Source organism: Geotrypetes seraphini, chromosome 1, assembly GCF_902459505.1.
Source record: "Geotrypetes seraphini chromosome 1, aGeoSer1.1, whole genome shotgun sequence".
Taxonomy (NCBI): domain Eukaryota; kingdom Metazoa; phylum Chordata; class Amphibia; order Gymnophiona; family Dermophiidae; genus Geotrypetes; species Geotrypetes seraphini.
The window spans coordinates 138,687,704-138,702,901 of record NC_047084.1 but is presented as its reverse complement, the minus strand read 5'-3'; the positions used below and the strand labels follow the sequence as shown (position 1 = coordinate 138,702,901).

The following is a 15,198-nucleotide window of genomic DNA, read 5'->3' as shown; positions in this document are numbered from 1 at the left end:
AATGCGCGCTAAGCGTTTTAACATGGATTTAGTGCGCGCTAAATCAACGTGTACACTAACTGCAAAAGCGTCCATAGGATAACATGCACGCGTTAGCGTTTAGCGTGTGCTAAAAAGCTTAGCGCACCTTTGTAAAAAAAAGGGGGGGGGGTAAATCTTCCGAGCCTGAAGAAAATGGATCTAGAATTAATTTTTCACAACAGGAGCAGCCTTTCATAGGGATTTCTCCTCCTATTCCTAAAGAAATGTGTTTGTATGCAGGGTAGATATAAATATATCAATGATTTTTTTATTTTATTTTATTTAAATTGGATTTAAAAAAAATAAGTGGCATGAGTTCTGTCTTGGACTCATTTAGTTAAATGTCAATAAAGATGATTGAACTGAAAAAAAAATAAAAAATTTTTTTAAGAAAAAAAAATCTATGAAAAGATAGTTTTCTATTTAAGATACATTATAGTCCAAAAGTTATTCACCATAAAATAAGAATTCATTTTTAATTATGTAGCATGAGGCTGAATATTCATGCAATGTTTAAACTTTTTGCCATGTAAATGAATTCCATTAATCCATTCTTAATGTCACGGGCAATTTTTCTGTCTATAAGATATTATTACAGATGCTTGGTTTTGCATTTCTCAAAACTGTGAATTTGTGTCTGCAGAGATTAACGTGCATTTTCTTCACAGCAAAATATTGTAATATGCAGCGTTGAGAAAAAAGACCTTACTCCCATTGTTCCTTTGCAAATCAATGTACACAGAATCAACCGCTTACTTCTGAAGTGCTAAGTTTACATATCTGCACAGATCTTCTCACAGACGGGACCTATTGTACTAACCCTATTCGTCTTTCTGTCCTATTCACTGATGTAGTTCTCCCCCTATCCTATTATTTGTTAAAATATATTTGTCTTTGTCATTCAATAAGTAAAAACTCGATTTTAAATTTATGTGCTCCGCTTAATAACACGTCTTAAATAAACTTGGAAACTTGAGGAGTGAGGAGCAAGCAGTCAAAATGAAAATGAAACCTTTAGAGCAGAATACTCCACAAGTCTTGGGATCTTTGTGCATATAGCCTCAGGAGAAAACCTTCAAGGAGACCCAGTTTGGGAATATTTTACTGAAATTTCTCTATCTATGGATAAAGCAGGCAGGCATGCATGCAAAATGTAAACACTGCAGCAAAGAAATGCAAGACCTGGTAGTGTAAATTAAACAACATCACGTGAAGTGCTTTGATGAAGATGACAAAAGGAACATGGCAGGATCTTCAGGTTGGTACATTTTTTATTTCATCATATTTCTTAAAATGGTTATGAATAAATAAAGAGTTGAAACAAGAAAATATTCCTTTTCTGGGCAGTACTAAATAAATAGAAATGGAATCGATAATAAAATAACCGCATTGCATTTTTGTTTAGGGGAATCTATCAACCTAAAGGATTCTGGAAACTATTCACCTTCAAGATCACCATCCACCTGTGTGATAGTTTCAATTATCTGTTCAGGATAGTGCTTTAATTACCATCATATACATCACATATCCACAATATATCACCTAAAAGAGAGAAAAAAAGAAGAAATCCATCCAGGAAAAGCAGATTACAAAAAGAAGTAATTGATGAAAAAGATTGCCCACTTTGATTATGCAACAAACTCTTCTTTCTGTCTGATTGAAAACCCATACTTCATTAATATGGTTCAGTCACTGAGACCGGGATACAGTCCACCCAGCAGAGCAGATGTTGCAGGGAAACTGCTGGATAAATGGAGTCTAGAGGGTAAAATAGTTAACCTAAGTCTTCATGGGTAGAGTAATGTCCACAATGATTCTGTTGAATGTGCTTGTATAACAAGTTTCAAGTTTATTAAAAGATTTTTTAAACCGCTTAATCAGGTTTCTAAGCGGTGCACAATATAAAATTTACATAAAAACATATTAAAACTGGGGATACTGGATAAAATCCAAGTGTCATAATAAAGCACTGATAAGACATATAGACCTACTTCAGACAATAGGAAAATGGGGAAGAACTACAATCGTAAAAAAAAAAAAAAGTGCAACAAGAAAGGGAAAATACAATAGGTTAGGGTAAAAAGTAATAATTTTGATTTAATTTTTTGTCCTTAAAAATGTTGTTGTTGTCCAAAAGCATCCTGGAACATGAATGTTTTTAGTTTTGCTTTAAATTGTTTTATATCGGATTCACTGCGCAGATGGTTAGGCAGTGAATTCCAGAGAGTAGAAGCAGTGACAGCAACAATTGATACATCAGGAAATGCACATACAGCAGAATACCTACAGGAAGTAGCAGCAAAAGCTATGGTAAAATGTGAACAAAAATTGAAATGTCTGGTACACAGTTTAGACACAGACAACAACTGCAAATATATCCAAGATGAGAAGAAATTTAGAGGAGCATGAAGAGAATACCAAGCAATAACATATGGTTGCAGTGCTCATTTGCTGAACCTTAGCCAAAGACTTCAGTGTCCCAGAAATAAAAACTAATGTGGTTGAAATTGCTAAATACTTCCTCAACAATCATCTAGCAGCGGCAGCTCTGAAAAGAATAGGTAGAACTAAGCTAATGGTCCCATAAAATATTAAATGAAACTCTGTAATGGGTTGTTTTCAGCAGTATATCAAGAAGTAGCCTATTCTAAGGACAGTTTGTGAACAAAATTGTAAAGTCAACTATAATAAACTTCAGAATGAAGGGGGAACCATTCAAGAAATATATATTTGCCGATGATGTTTTAAAGAAAGTTATATCAGTGAATGGTGGAGGTCACTTATTAAGCCCTGGGATTTAGAGATTGTTGAAGTAATGATTTCACTTTAAGCTTCTTCTGCTGGCATAGAAAGAATATTCTCTTCATTAGAACTCATTCGTTCCAAATTGAAAAATCATTTGGGACCTGATAAAGCAGGAAAGTTTAAACAAGAAGATAAAGATGAAGATGAGTGCGCTCCAGAAGTATATTAAGTTTTTCATGTGTGGATCTGACCGATAGTCTAACCCCCTCTTTTACAAAGGTGTGCTATGCTTTTTAGCGCGCACTAAATATTACCGCGCACTAAACACACGCTAAACGCTAACGTGTGCATGTTATCCTATGGGCACGTTAGCAGTTAGCGCACACGTTAATTCAGCATGCGCTAAATCCACGCTAAAACGCTTAGCGTGCCTTTGTAAAAGAGGGGGGGGGTAAGTTTATTTTTAAAAAATATTTTGTTTTTAACCACATTAGTTAACATGGACGTTTAAGCAAATACAAGAATACATATGCTATAATGTTACTGTTTTGGTTAAATAAAATTATTCCCCACCCCCCTTTACTAAGCAGCGGTATAGGTTTCTACCGCAACCCGGAGTGCTAAATGCTCCAACGTTCATAGAATTCCTATAAGCATCGGAGCAACGTCGGAGTATTTAGCGCCAAGGGCCGTGGTAGAAATCTAATCTAATCAGGATTTCTTTTTTAATCACATTTTTCCAGTACAGGTTCAAGGCGATTTACGGGATAAAGAGGCCCATGCAGCAATGTGGGGAAGTCGTTGCAACATAGAGAAGGTTACACTGTTTCAGGGGGAAGAGTTACAGCATATTACAAAGGAAGGTTACATTGTTACAGGAAGGAAATGATTTAATTACACTGTGGTAGACGGCTGCATTGTCAGGATGAGAGTGCAGTTGAAAGGAATTTGTCAAATAGGTAGGATTTCAGTCTTTTCCTGAAGATGAGATAGTTTTGTTCTGTCCTTATGGATGTTGGCAGGGTGCTCCAGGTTCTTGTGCAATGTACATGAAAAGGGTGTACTTTGATGAGGGGACGATCAGCTGGTGGGTGTTGTTTATCCTGGTTGAGGCACATAAGGATGAGGAGAACACGTGAGTTAGGTGTTCCGGTGTGTTGGAGTCTCATGCATACACAAACATAAAAGTTTAAACATGATTTGGGCCTTTATAGGGAGCCAGTGAAATAGGTGGCAATAGGCAGAGACATGGTCATATTTTTTTAAGCCAAATATCAGCCTGATCACAGTGTTCTGGATCAATGGGAGCTTGTCCATTTGGGTGGAGGATAAGCCCGTGTAAAAAGAATTGCGATAGTCAATTTAAATTAGGATTAACATCTGAACCCAAACTACAAAGTGGTTGCTGTAGAAATAAGATTTGATCAGTCTCAGTTGCTTTAGAAAGTATTTTCCCCCCCAGAAGCAGGATATTTGCGTAGGAAAGTGTAGAGTCAAGCAGGTTCTAAGCACCTTGGAGATCCTCTCATCATTAGTAACGTATCGAAGGGTAGGGTTAGGACCATGGCAGTGTGGAGCCAGAGAAGCTTGGTTTTGGTAGTGTTTAGTTTTAGTGTGCTGGAAGTTGCCCAGGAGTAAATTTTTTCCAATGTTTGTGGAGACATTTTTGGCAGATTCCTTAGTGTCGACATACAGTAGGACAGTAGGCATTCTCTGTTGGTGAAGTTGGGATTGCCTAGGGTGCTCATAAAGATGTTGAAGAGGACCGGTGAGAGTGGAGATCCTTGAGGTGCACCACCAACTAATTTCCATCTTTGGGAGTGTCATCTTTCCATAACACAGTATTTTCTGTTTGTCAGGAATTCATTGAACCAGTTGAGGACAGTTCCAGTTAGACCTAGTTCACAAAGTTTGTTTAGTAGGAGCTGATGATCTCCAGAGTCAAAAGCAGCTGATATATCAAATTGTAGGAGGATGGATTGATGCCCCTTGGCTGAGCATCTGTTTGATTTTGGTGGTTAGCACGACCAGTGGTGATTCTGTGCTGTGCTTGGGCCTGGAGCCATACTGAGAGGGACGTAGACAGGAAAATTTGTCTAGGTAGGCCGTGAGTTGCGTACAGAGTAGAAACCTCTACTGCAGCTTAGTAAAAGAGGGCCTTAAATTGTTATTAAGGCAATGATTATTTTTCTCCTTTCAGTACAGCAAAGTCGTCCAAATATGAATGATTAACCTATTAAACTGGAGAAAGTTCACTTCGCAATCATTTCATCATTATTTATCTATGTATTTCTAATAATATAGTAGGAATATAAAGCAACACGGTAGTCCTACGAATGAAGTAGATCAAAGTAGAAACAAGTGGGTCAGTCGGGATGTTTCCAAATGAAATCTTTATTGAGGGAAAGAGGAGGCACGCTGCAAGTGTTTTGGTACAGCGCCGGTGTCGGGGCTCTCCTTCTGACGTCATTTCCTAGTTGCGGGATCCGGAAGTGACATCAGAGGGGAGCGCCAAGGTTGAGAGCTGCTGCTTGCGCCGGCGAAGAACTAAAGGTATGGTGGGAGTGAATCAAATGCACGTGCAGTGGGGGAGGAGTGAAAAGATGCGGAGGGGGGGAACAGAGAGGAGGAGAGATGCCAGTGCCCCCACCAAGATGGTGCCCAGAGCGGTCCAACCCCCTCCCCCAGCTTTACTACGCCCCTGTTCAGAAGATAAATTTGTTTCCAAATTCATTTACAAAGCCCACTATTAGCATAATAATTTTTAAGTCAAGAATATACATATGGGAAAAGGATTAATAACTCATAATGAATAAACATTGATAAGAACATAAAGTACTCCCCTGATATTCGCAGGGGTTCCGTTCCAGGAACCCCCGCAAATATCGAAAAACCGCAAATATGGTTTTTCGCCTGGGGAGGCAGGAGAGGACAGCTGGAACGCCGGCGAGTGAAGGAAATTGCTCACGGTATGCTCCGACCCCGCCTCTTCCTGTACTAAAGTCGGGCTACACCAATCAGGAGCTGCTTTGACACGCAGCTCCTGATTGGTGTGGCCCAACTTTAGTACAGGAAGAGGCAGTCGTAGAATACCGCAAATGAGTGAAACCATGAATTTGCGGGGGAACACTGTAATAGCAGCCTTACTGGGTCAGGCCAATGGTCCATCTAGCCCAGCAGCCTGTCTTCATGACTCTGGGTAACACTAACTCCCCCCCCCCAAAAAAAAAAAAAAAAAAAATCTGAAAATTTCACTCAAATCTAGTATTAACAAACTTCTACTTTCTTGAGGTTTAGAAACCAGTTGATAATAGAACTAAGGGCATTCATCACAAAATAGCAAATGCTTGTTTTACAGGAGATGGATTGGATGCAATCTACTATATTATACTCCGTTTCAAATTAATCTGAGCGGTGAAAAGTACAAAACTTCAATTACAAACGCACTTCTAAATTCCGTTCATTTTAAATTGGAGATAGTGGAATCAATCACCAGTCCATCAATTTGCATAATACGTACCTATAATTTCACTTCTATAAACATATAAGGAAACAGACCTCAGCATTACGGCAGACCAAGTGGAACTTCTCTACTGCTCATCTCAAAGCCATCATACGTTATAAAACACATTCCATATTTTAGCATCTTGGAATGTACTTTGACAAATATGGAATGCGTTTTATGACCAACGATGGCTTCAAGTTCAACAGAACTGCAGACTGTGTACAAGATGCAGGCAAATTTTAATATGACAAGAACACAATATATAAAACCCTTTTACCAATAAAGGGACCCGACACGGTCCGTGTTTCGGACAAACCTTCGTCAGGGATCCATGGTAAAATAGGGGGGCTAAAAAATGCCACAAAAAAATGAAGAATCTTGACGGTTCTTTTTGATACGCTTTACTGCTGTTGGCTTTTTTGGCGAACTTGATACACACAGGCATCCCGTCGAGATTCTTCATTTTTTTGTGGCATTTTTTTAGCCCCCCTATTTTACCATGGACCCCTGACGAAGGTTTGTCCGAAACACGGACCGTGTCGGGTCCCTTTATTGGTAAAAGGGTTTTATATATTGTGTTCTTGTCATATTAAAATTTGCCTGCATCTTGTACACAGTCTGCAGTTTTGTTTTGGTTGCTCCTGGCTGATTTTTTCTGCAGATCTTTTTTGGATCCCCTTTTTTTGTTGTTGTGTTTCAAGTTCAACAGTACAGAAACTTTGCTTAGTGTGTTCTAATAGGACCTTTCTCCCTTGTATTTTTCTAGAATCGAAAAGATACATTGTGCGCACACTTAATGGGCTGACGATTCATAGTCTACTGCCTCCAATTTAAAATAAAATGAGTAGATTGTAATGTGTTTGTAGCTAATGGATCGTCATCGAGTTCAGCATCAAGACTTGTAGAGTTACCAAAACCAAATTTAAAAAAAAATATATATATATCATGTATTTTCGATCCAAATTCCAACAATCGTACACAAAGAATGCCAAACTTCAGACAAAGGTTGTCTTCTCTCGTTCTTAGATCCTAACAAATCAAATATAGCATTTCCAAATGGTCTTAGCGGCAGTCTAAAAACCAGTGAGCTGACGACGTTCAAAACTGCACATCAAGCATCTTTATCGGCATCCTTGCTGAACTCAAGAGTACCTCTCTACTTTAGCCAACAAACTCAAATGAAAAACTTATCGTTGGAAGGAGCTTCTTGCTAACTTGTGAATGTACTTTGCTGTGATTGAATGCACTGCATACTTACTCAAATATGGGGGTTTATAAGGCGCTCGTGTGCCAGAAAGTAGGCCATCTAACTCTTTTCTCTCTAATGTGTTCCCGTTCCCACCACAGCTGTGCAAGGCTTTCTCTTTGCCGAAGGTGGAGAAAGACCTCTCAACCCCAGGCTGAGCTTCTGGGGCTTCAAAAACCTCCGTATCTGGGACGGAGTCCATTCCAGGTACATGGAGATTGCTGCGATAGTCCGCAGCCTGGCGTCCATCTGAAGGTACAAATGAAGGCATCCAACACCGATCTGAGTGGCCCAAGGCTTTGCATTCCTCTGTGCAATTGGAGAACAGATCTGTCCCTGCAAGCAGGAGAAAGAGATAAGAACCTCAGTGTCATTCACCTTCACTTGCATCAAATGCAAAAGGCACGTGAAGACTGTTGTAATAAGATCTCTCTAGGATATCCCCAAAACTTCAGGTTTTATATATATATTTTAAAAAAAAACAAAACATTTTCTAGGCCAAAAATTCAACGTCCTTCAAAAAACTCCAAAAATTTCATAGTAAAGATGCTATATTTATTTATTTTAGTATTTTAGCCTAAGTGGTTTACATTCAGGTACTCAAGTATTTTTCCCTGTCTGTCCCGGTGGGCTCACACTCTATCTAATTTACCTGGGGCAATGGGGAATTTAGTGACTTGCCCAGGGTCACGAAGAGCAGCATGGGATTTGAACCCACCACCTCAGGGTGCTGAGGCTGTAGCTCTAACCAGTGCACCACACCTCTCCCACACGTTTTTCTGTTACCTCCAGTTACAAGTACACCATACAACTAATGGCTTGTGAAGCAAACATGTTGCCCAGAATTGCCTTGCTTTACAAGGCTAAGTTCTCATTTTGACTCATTAGGAACAGAAAACTAACAATAATATTGGGGTTTCCATCCTGCCGTATATCTGCCAATTCAACTTTTAGCAAAAGTGTAGGATCAAGCATATCCTCTTACCGTGAACTTGCTTAGTTTCACAGAATGAGGGAAGCCTATAGATTGTCACTGGCTTGTACCATGGATACCATGCTTTACCTTAAGTATACTTTCCCTAGGAAAAAGTTGGATGTTATTATACTTATCATATTACTGCTAGTTCTTAAAACTACTTAGCATTTCTATGGCGCTGCCAGACGTACGTAAGAAACAATCTCTGCTCGATAGAGCTTACAATCTATTCAAAACAGACAAACGGGACAAATAGGGGTTAGGGAATTTCTCATAGACGGAATGGTAAAACAGACATTAGTAAGAGTTAGGTGTTCAAAGCAGCCTCAAAAAAGTAGGCTTTTAGCCTAGACGGAGCTTGACATACTAACTCGGGCAGTCCGTTCCGGGCATATGGTGGAGCAAGATAGAAGGGACAGAGACTGGAGTTGGCAGCAGAGGAGAAGGGTACACATAAGAGACACTTACCCAATGAACAGAGTTCTCAGAAAGGAGAACAGGGAAAGATAAGAGAGGAGAGAGACTGAGGGGCTACACAATAAGAGGAGCTGGACCTATATGCGGAAATGGATAGGGAGCCAATGGAGGGACTTGAGGAGCGGGGTAATGCAAGCATAGCAACATTGGTGGAATCTAAATTGTGCAGCAGAATTTTGTACGGTTTGAAGGGGAGAGAGAGAGAGATCTGTGAGAAGCAAGTTGCAGCAATCTAGGCGAGAGGTGATAAAAGTGTGGATAAGGGTTTTGGTAGTGAGCTCAGAAAGGAACGGTCAGATTTTGTTGATATTATAGAGTAGTGGTTCCCAAGCCTGACCTAGAGGACCACCAGTCCGTTGAATTTTTGGGATAGCCCGAATAAATATGCATGACAGAGATTTGCATATGGAGGTGACAGGCATGCAAATTTACCCCATGCATATTCATTAGGGCTATCCTGAAAGCCTGACTGGCTGATAGTCCTACGGGACAGGGTTCGGAACAACTGTTAAAAAGGAAAAAAGCGATAGGTGTGAGCAGCCTGTTGCATTTGGGCAGAGAAAGAGAGAGGAGTCAAAGATGACCCCGAGGTGGCGAGCTGATAAGACAGGGAGGATGAGAGTGTTGTCCACAGAAACAGAGAATGGGGAAGAGGAGAGCTGGGTTTAGGAGGAAAAATAAGAAGCTCAGTCTTGGCCATGTTCAGTGAGGCATCCAGGCAGCAATGTTGAAGAAGTAGGCTGAGACTTGGGCCTGGATTCCTGTAGAAATTTCTGGAGTAGAGAGAACAATCTGGGAGTCATCAGCATAAAGGTGATGCTGATAACCGTAGGAGGCGATCAGAGCACCAAGGGAATAAGGATACATGGAAAAGAAGAGATCCCAAGACAGAGCCCTCAGGAACTCTGGCTGACAGTGGGATAGCAGTGGAGTAGAATACACTAGAACTCGCACAGACATGCAATGGGAGAGAGAAGAAGAAAACCAAGAAATAACAGAGCCCTGAAATTCAAGTGAGGAGAGTGTGGCGAGGAGTAGGTGGTGATTTACAGTGTCAAAAACAGCAGAAAGATCAAAAAGGATGAGGCTAGAATAGGGGCCTTTGGATCTGGTCAGGATCAAGTCCCTGGAGACTTTAGCAAGGGCGGTTTCTGTCGAAGGTAGAAACATAGAAACATAGAAAGATGACGGCAGAAAAGGGCTACAGCCCATCAAGTCTGCCCACTCTATTGACCCACCCCATTAAGTCTGAATGCTAATGACCTAGTTCCTTAACTCGACCCTCGTAGGTTGGATGTCCCATTTAGTCTTAAAGTCGAGCACGCTGGTGGCCTTTATCACCTGTACCGGAAGTCTGTTCCAGTGACCTACCACCCTTTCTGTGAATAAATACTTCCTGGTGTCACCACTAAATTTCCCTCCTCTAAGTTTGAGCGGGTGCCCTCTTGTGACCGAGGGTCCCCTGGGAAAGAATATGTCGTTTTCCACCTCGACACGACCCGTGACGTACTTAAATGTCTCAATCATGTCACCCCTTTCCCTGCGCTCCTCTAGGGTATAGAGCTGCAGTTTGCCCGGTCTTTCTTCGTATGAGAGGGTCAAGAATAGCTTGAGATGAAAGGAAGTCAAGACAACAGCGGTGAACAGCATGTTCGAGCGACTTGGATAAGTACGGGAGGAGAGAGATGGGGGCAGTAGCGGCAAGGACAGCCATCCTGGTATCTAGCACCATTTCCAACTTGCCTACATTTTTCTCTGTTTATATGATCTTCCCGGCAGAAATTCAAACCAACTATAGAATAAATAGATGAAAAAAAAACCCTTAAGGCTACCGTTACAGAATAAGAAAAGACTTGCCCCCTCTTTCACGAAAACTGCGATAGCAGTTTCTAGCGCGAGATGCTGCGCTGAATGGCCCGCGCTGCTCCCAACGCTCATAGAAACTCAGTTTCGTAAAAGGAGGCCTAACTTTATTTATTTTTTTCATTTTTCTATACAATTCTCCCAGGGACCTGTGTTTACCTGTGTTTATTCAGGAACTCAAGCATTTCTCTCTGGCTGTCCTGGTGGGCTCACACTCTATCTAATGTACCTGGGGCAATGGGGGGATTAAGTGACTTGCCCAGGGTCACAAGGAGCAGCCTGGGTTTGAACCCACAACCTCAGGGTGCTGAGGCTGTAGCTTTAACCACTACACTACTCTAGAAATTAAAGTGTAGCAAAAGTGAGCTGAGTATAGGACAGTTGAGCCATTGTGACATCATTGCTGAGGTTGGCTCTTAGGCATTGGTGGAATGAGGCATTATGATGTCACAATACCAGCTCTGGTTATCAGAGGCTGAAGCTTTTCAGACTATTTATTCAGTTTTCTATACTGTTCACTCAGGGGAGCTCAGATGCCTTTTCTACATAATTTTATACTTCATGAATTATATTTATTTGGTTAAACCTGTTTTAACTATATCCCTTTTGTATTTTCCCTCAATGTTTCTTCTTTACTTTAAAATTGTATTTCATCCCTCCTTTCCCTTTGTTTAACAATGTTCAAATTTAGAGTTTTTTAGCCATTATTTAAATTGTATGTATTGTATTGTTATTGTTCTTCGTTTTTATATTGTAAATTTTAAATGTAAATCGCTTAGAATATCCGATTAAGCGATTTATCAAGTCCCATAATAAACTTGAAACTTGAATGGTTTGCATGAATTTATTGATGTATTCAAGCTTTTTTCCTGTCTGTCCTGGTGGGCTCACAATCTATCTAATGTACCTGGGGCAACGGGGGGATTAAGTGACTTGGCAAGGATCACAAGGAGCAGCGTGGGATTTGAACCCACAACCTCAGGGTGCTGAGCCTGTAGCTTTAACCACTGAGCCACACTCTCCCCTACAAAATGCTTCTTATTTTTATTTTATTCATACACCATATCTAGGCAGTTTCCATATAAAACACACATAACACAAAATCAACATTACAAAAAGCTGCGTCTTCTTAACATTTCTTGCCCACTTCCATCTATTAACTGTACAAATAGAAATATTTCCTTGCATGAAAGCAGATACAAATAGCTGCATCCTATATAATAAAACCCTAAGCGCGCATGCGCACTTAGGGTTTCGTGTTCCCTGCCGCCGTGTTTTCTGATCCGTGACCGGATTCTATTTTAGAACACGGCGGCAGGGAACACTCTGGCCACTCCCCTCCTCCTGCCCTCACTCACCAACCGCTGGAGAAGCGCAGGCAAGCTCTCTCCCTGCATGCGTCCTGGCCGCCCCGATTGCCCTCCGTGGCTGTATTCAGCAGCGACGGAGGCGGCTCTCAGTCCTTCCTGCCAGGCGTTGCCGGAGGAGCGTCTCTAATCTTCCCGCAGCGGACCCAGGGGGGGGGGGGGCTGACATTGCACCTTAGAGCCCGGGCACGAGCTGGCCATGGCTCTTGGTGCGGGCCTGAAGGTGGATCGCTGAACGCAAGAAAGCGCCCCGTGGCTGGAAGCCTTCGTCAGCCCGCTGAACGCAGGTACGGTGCGCAGCCCCCTTTGCTTCTCGCCTCGCTGTGAGGAGGGGGGAAGCCGCGGGCCTATAAATGCACTGGGTTTGGAGCTGGGGCTGAAAATTTGGGGACATGTGAAGGAAGGAGGCTTTACTAGCACCTGTTAATGTTAACGGGCTTAAACACTAGTTTAAAATAAGTTTTTGGTTTTTTTTTAAATTTCAGTCTGTCAGCACTTGATGAAATGCAAAACGTCCACATGTAAACTTACTCCCTCTTTTACAAAACCACGGCAGTTTTTCTAGAACCAGCCGCAGCAGTAACAGCTCCGACGCTCGTATGAATTCCTATGAGCATCAGAGCTGTTACTGCCACGGCCGGCGCTAAAATCCGCACTACGGTTAACGTGTTGTACACTAACCCCCCCCCCCTCTTTTACGAAGGATTCGATAACCGATTGGCATGCGCTAAAAGAATTAGCGAGCGCTAAACGCTAGCGCGTCCATAGACTAACATGTACGGGCTAAGGTTTAGCGCGCGCTAATCGATTAGCGCACCTTCGTAAAAGAGGGCCCAAACCACAATAAGAAGCAAAACAAATAACGAGACACTTTCACACAATCAAAATCATTATAATCGGAAGCAATATGCCCCGCAGCTGCAGGACGAACAATGACACCGAACAAGATATTCACCGAAGCAGAAAAACTAACCCCAAGAATACACGAACTAGAAAGGGCAGGCGTTGGAAATGCTTCCACGCCGACATGCAGATTTTCCTCAATTTGTGTCCAGAAAAAGGTTTCTATATATATGTTAAAGTAGACTGACTTATGATGAAAAAGTTCTATCTACAGGGAATGATCAATACCCCCCAAATTGTCATTACAAGCCAAGTACTTTTGCATTAAAATCTACCATCTTTGATCCTTGCATACTATGGATGTTGACACATTTGAATCATATAAAGACTTCTAGTGATACATTCCAACTAAATGAAGAGTTCCAAGAAAGTTTATTACAGCAATCGTGAAACCATTCCTTGAACTGTTTTGATTTATTTAACATTTTGTTCTACCAAGTCTCAGAGAGTGATCTACCGTATTTTCACGTAGATAACGCGCACCCGTGTAAAACGCGCACACGGGTATAGCGCGCGGGAAACCGAAATATATGTTAAAAAAATTTTATATACCGCGCACACCCGTATACTGCGCATGCTGCCCCGACTCTCCCGTCGCCGCCCGAGTCTCCTTTCGCCCGCCCCGACTCTTCTCTGGCCACCCCGACTCTCCTTTCGCCCGCCCCGACTCTCCTCTCCCCCTTGAAGTCCTGTCCCCACTCTGAAAGCCTGATGCCCCCCCCCGACGTCAGATTCACCCCCCCGCAGGACCGCTCACACCCCCACCCCGAAGGACCGCTCGCACGCACTCCCACCCGCACCCGCACCCCCACCCTGAAGGACCGCTCGCACCCTTACAGCCTCCCGACCCCCCCCTCATCATGTAGAAGCTCCTACCGGTGTCAGAGAAAGGGCAGGACCGCTGTAAGAGGAAGCAGCGCAGACGCAGGGCTCACAGAAGGGCCGGGACCGCCAAGAGGAAGCAGCAAGACACCGGTAGGAGCTTCTACATGATGAGGGGGGGGGGGTCGGGAGGCTGTGGGGGTGCGAGCGGTCCTTCAGGGTGGGGGTGCGGGTGCGTGCGAGCGGTCCTTCGGGGTGGGGATGCGAGCGGTCCTGCGGGGGGGGTGAATCGGACGTCGGGGGGGGGGACTATGTTAAAAAAAATTTGTAAAACGCGCTCACGTGTATAACGCGCAAGGTTATGCGTGAAAATACGGTACTATACATGTAAAAGTCGCAATGACTGGAAGGTGAACTCTTTTGGTTAAGGTGGCTTTCGAGCCTTCCTTGTGAGTTTCATATCTCTGAGCAGAATATACATGATTTGATCACTCTCTGTAGATAGAACTTTTTCATCATAAGTCAGTCTACTTTAACATATATATCGTATATATTTTTCTGACTTCCTTATTATATTTTTTGATCCCTGAGTCTCTAAGGAGAAAGAAAAAGGTTCCAGCAGGACCACTGGCTTAGTGAAACTGATAAGCAAATTTAGGAACAAAGAACTCAAAAGCAACCTCTCTCAATCTGCAAAATATTTTTGAGCCAAATCATTAAATTCAGTGAGTGTCAAACGGCATGGCAAAAATTCAGGCGTTAAAATATAAGAGAGAACCGAACGGTTAAGTTTAAGGGCTCCTTCTACTAAGGTGCGCTAGCGTTTTTAGTGCGCGCTAAATGAAAAATACGCAAGCTCTATGGAGGCGTTAGCGTTTAGCGCGCGTTAGTAAAAGGAGCCCTACATCTCACTACTGGGGTCACTGACTCAATTTTAAACTAAAAACCAGCATTTAAATCTAACAGAGAGACGGCTCAAAATTAGATGAAAAAGCAAAAATATCAAGGAAAAGCTAAAAAAAAAAAGCTACAGATGCAGATTTCTACAATTTGCCCAATTAAAGACCTATAAAGTGCCTGAGAGATGACGTCTTAAAACAATTCAATGAAAATGTGAAAACAGAAACAGTGAAAGGGAGAGGCAACCCCTCCACCCCCCCCCCAAAAAAAAAAATGCAGATGCCAGAACAGCCAGAATTCAGATCTAACATTTCACTGGTTTACTCAAGGACATTTAGCGCTTCTAGGCATAAGCAGAACTATTAGAACAGTG

At 42.2% G+C, this 15,198-nt stretch overlaps 1 protein-coding gene across 3 annotated transcripts in view; it reads right to left on the bottom strand.

The window, feature by feature from the left end:
• PCDH10 (protocadherin 10) overlaps nt 1–15,198 on the bottom strand; it is a 143,927-nt gene that overhangs the window by 36,768 nt on the left and 91,961 nt on the right. The window contains exon 4 of one of the 3 annotated variants that reach the window (XM_033939188.1): nt 7,530–7,853. The exons of 1 other annotated variant lie outside the window; for it this stretch is intronic. In XM_033939188.1, the coding sequence (XP_033795079.1) occupies nt 7,530–7,853 (324 nt within the window). Of the gene's footprint in view, nt 1–7,221; nt 7,854–15,198 lie in introns of those variants that run through there. One more of the 3 variants, XM_033939178.1, reaches the window with a different exon arrangement.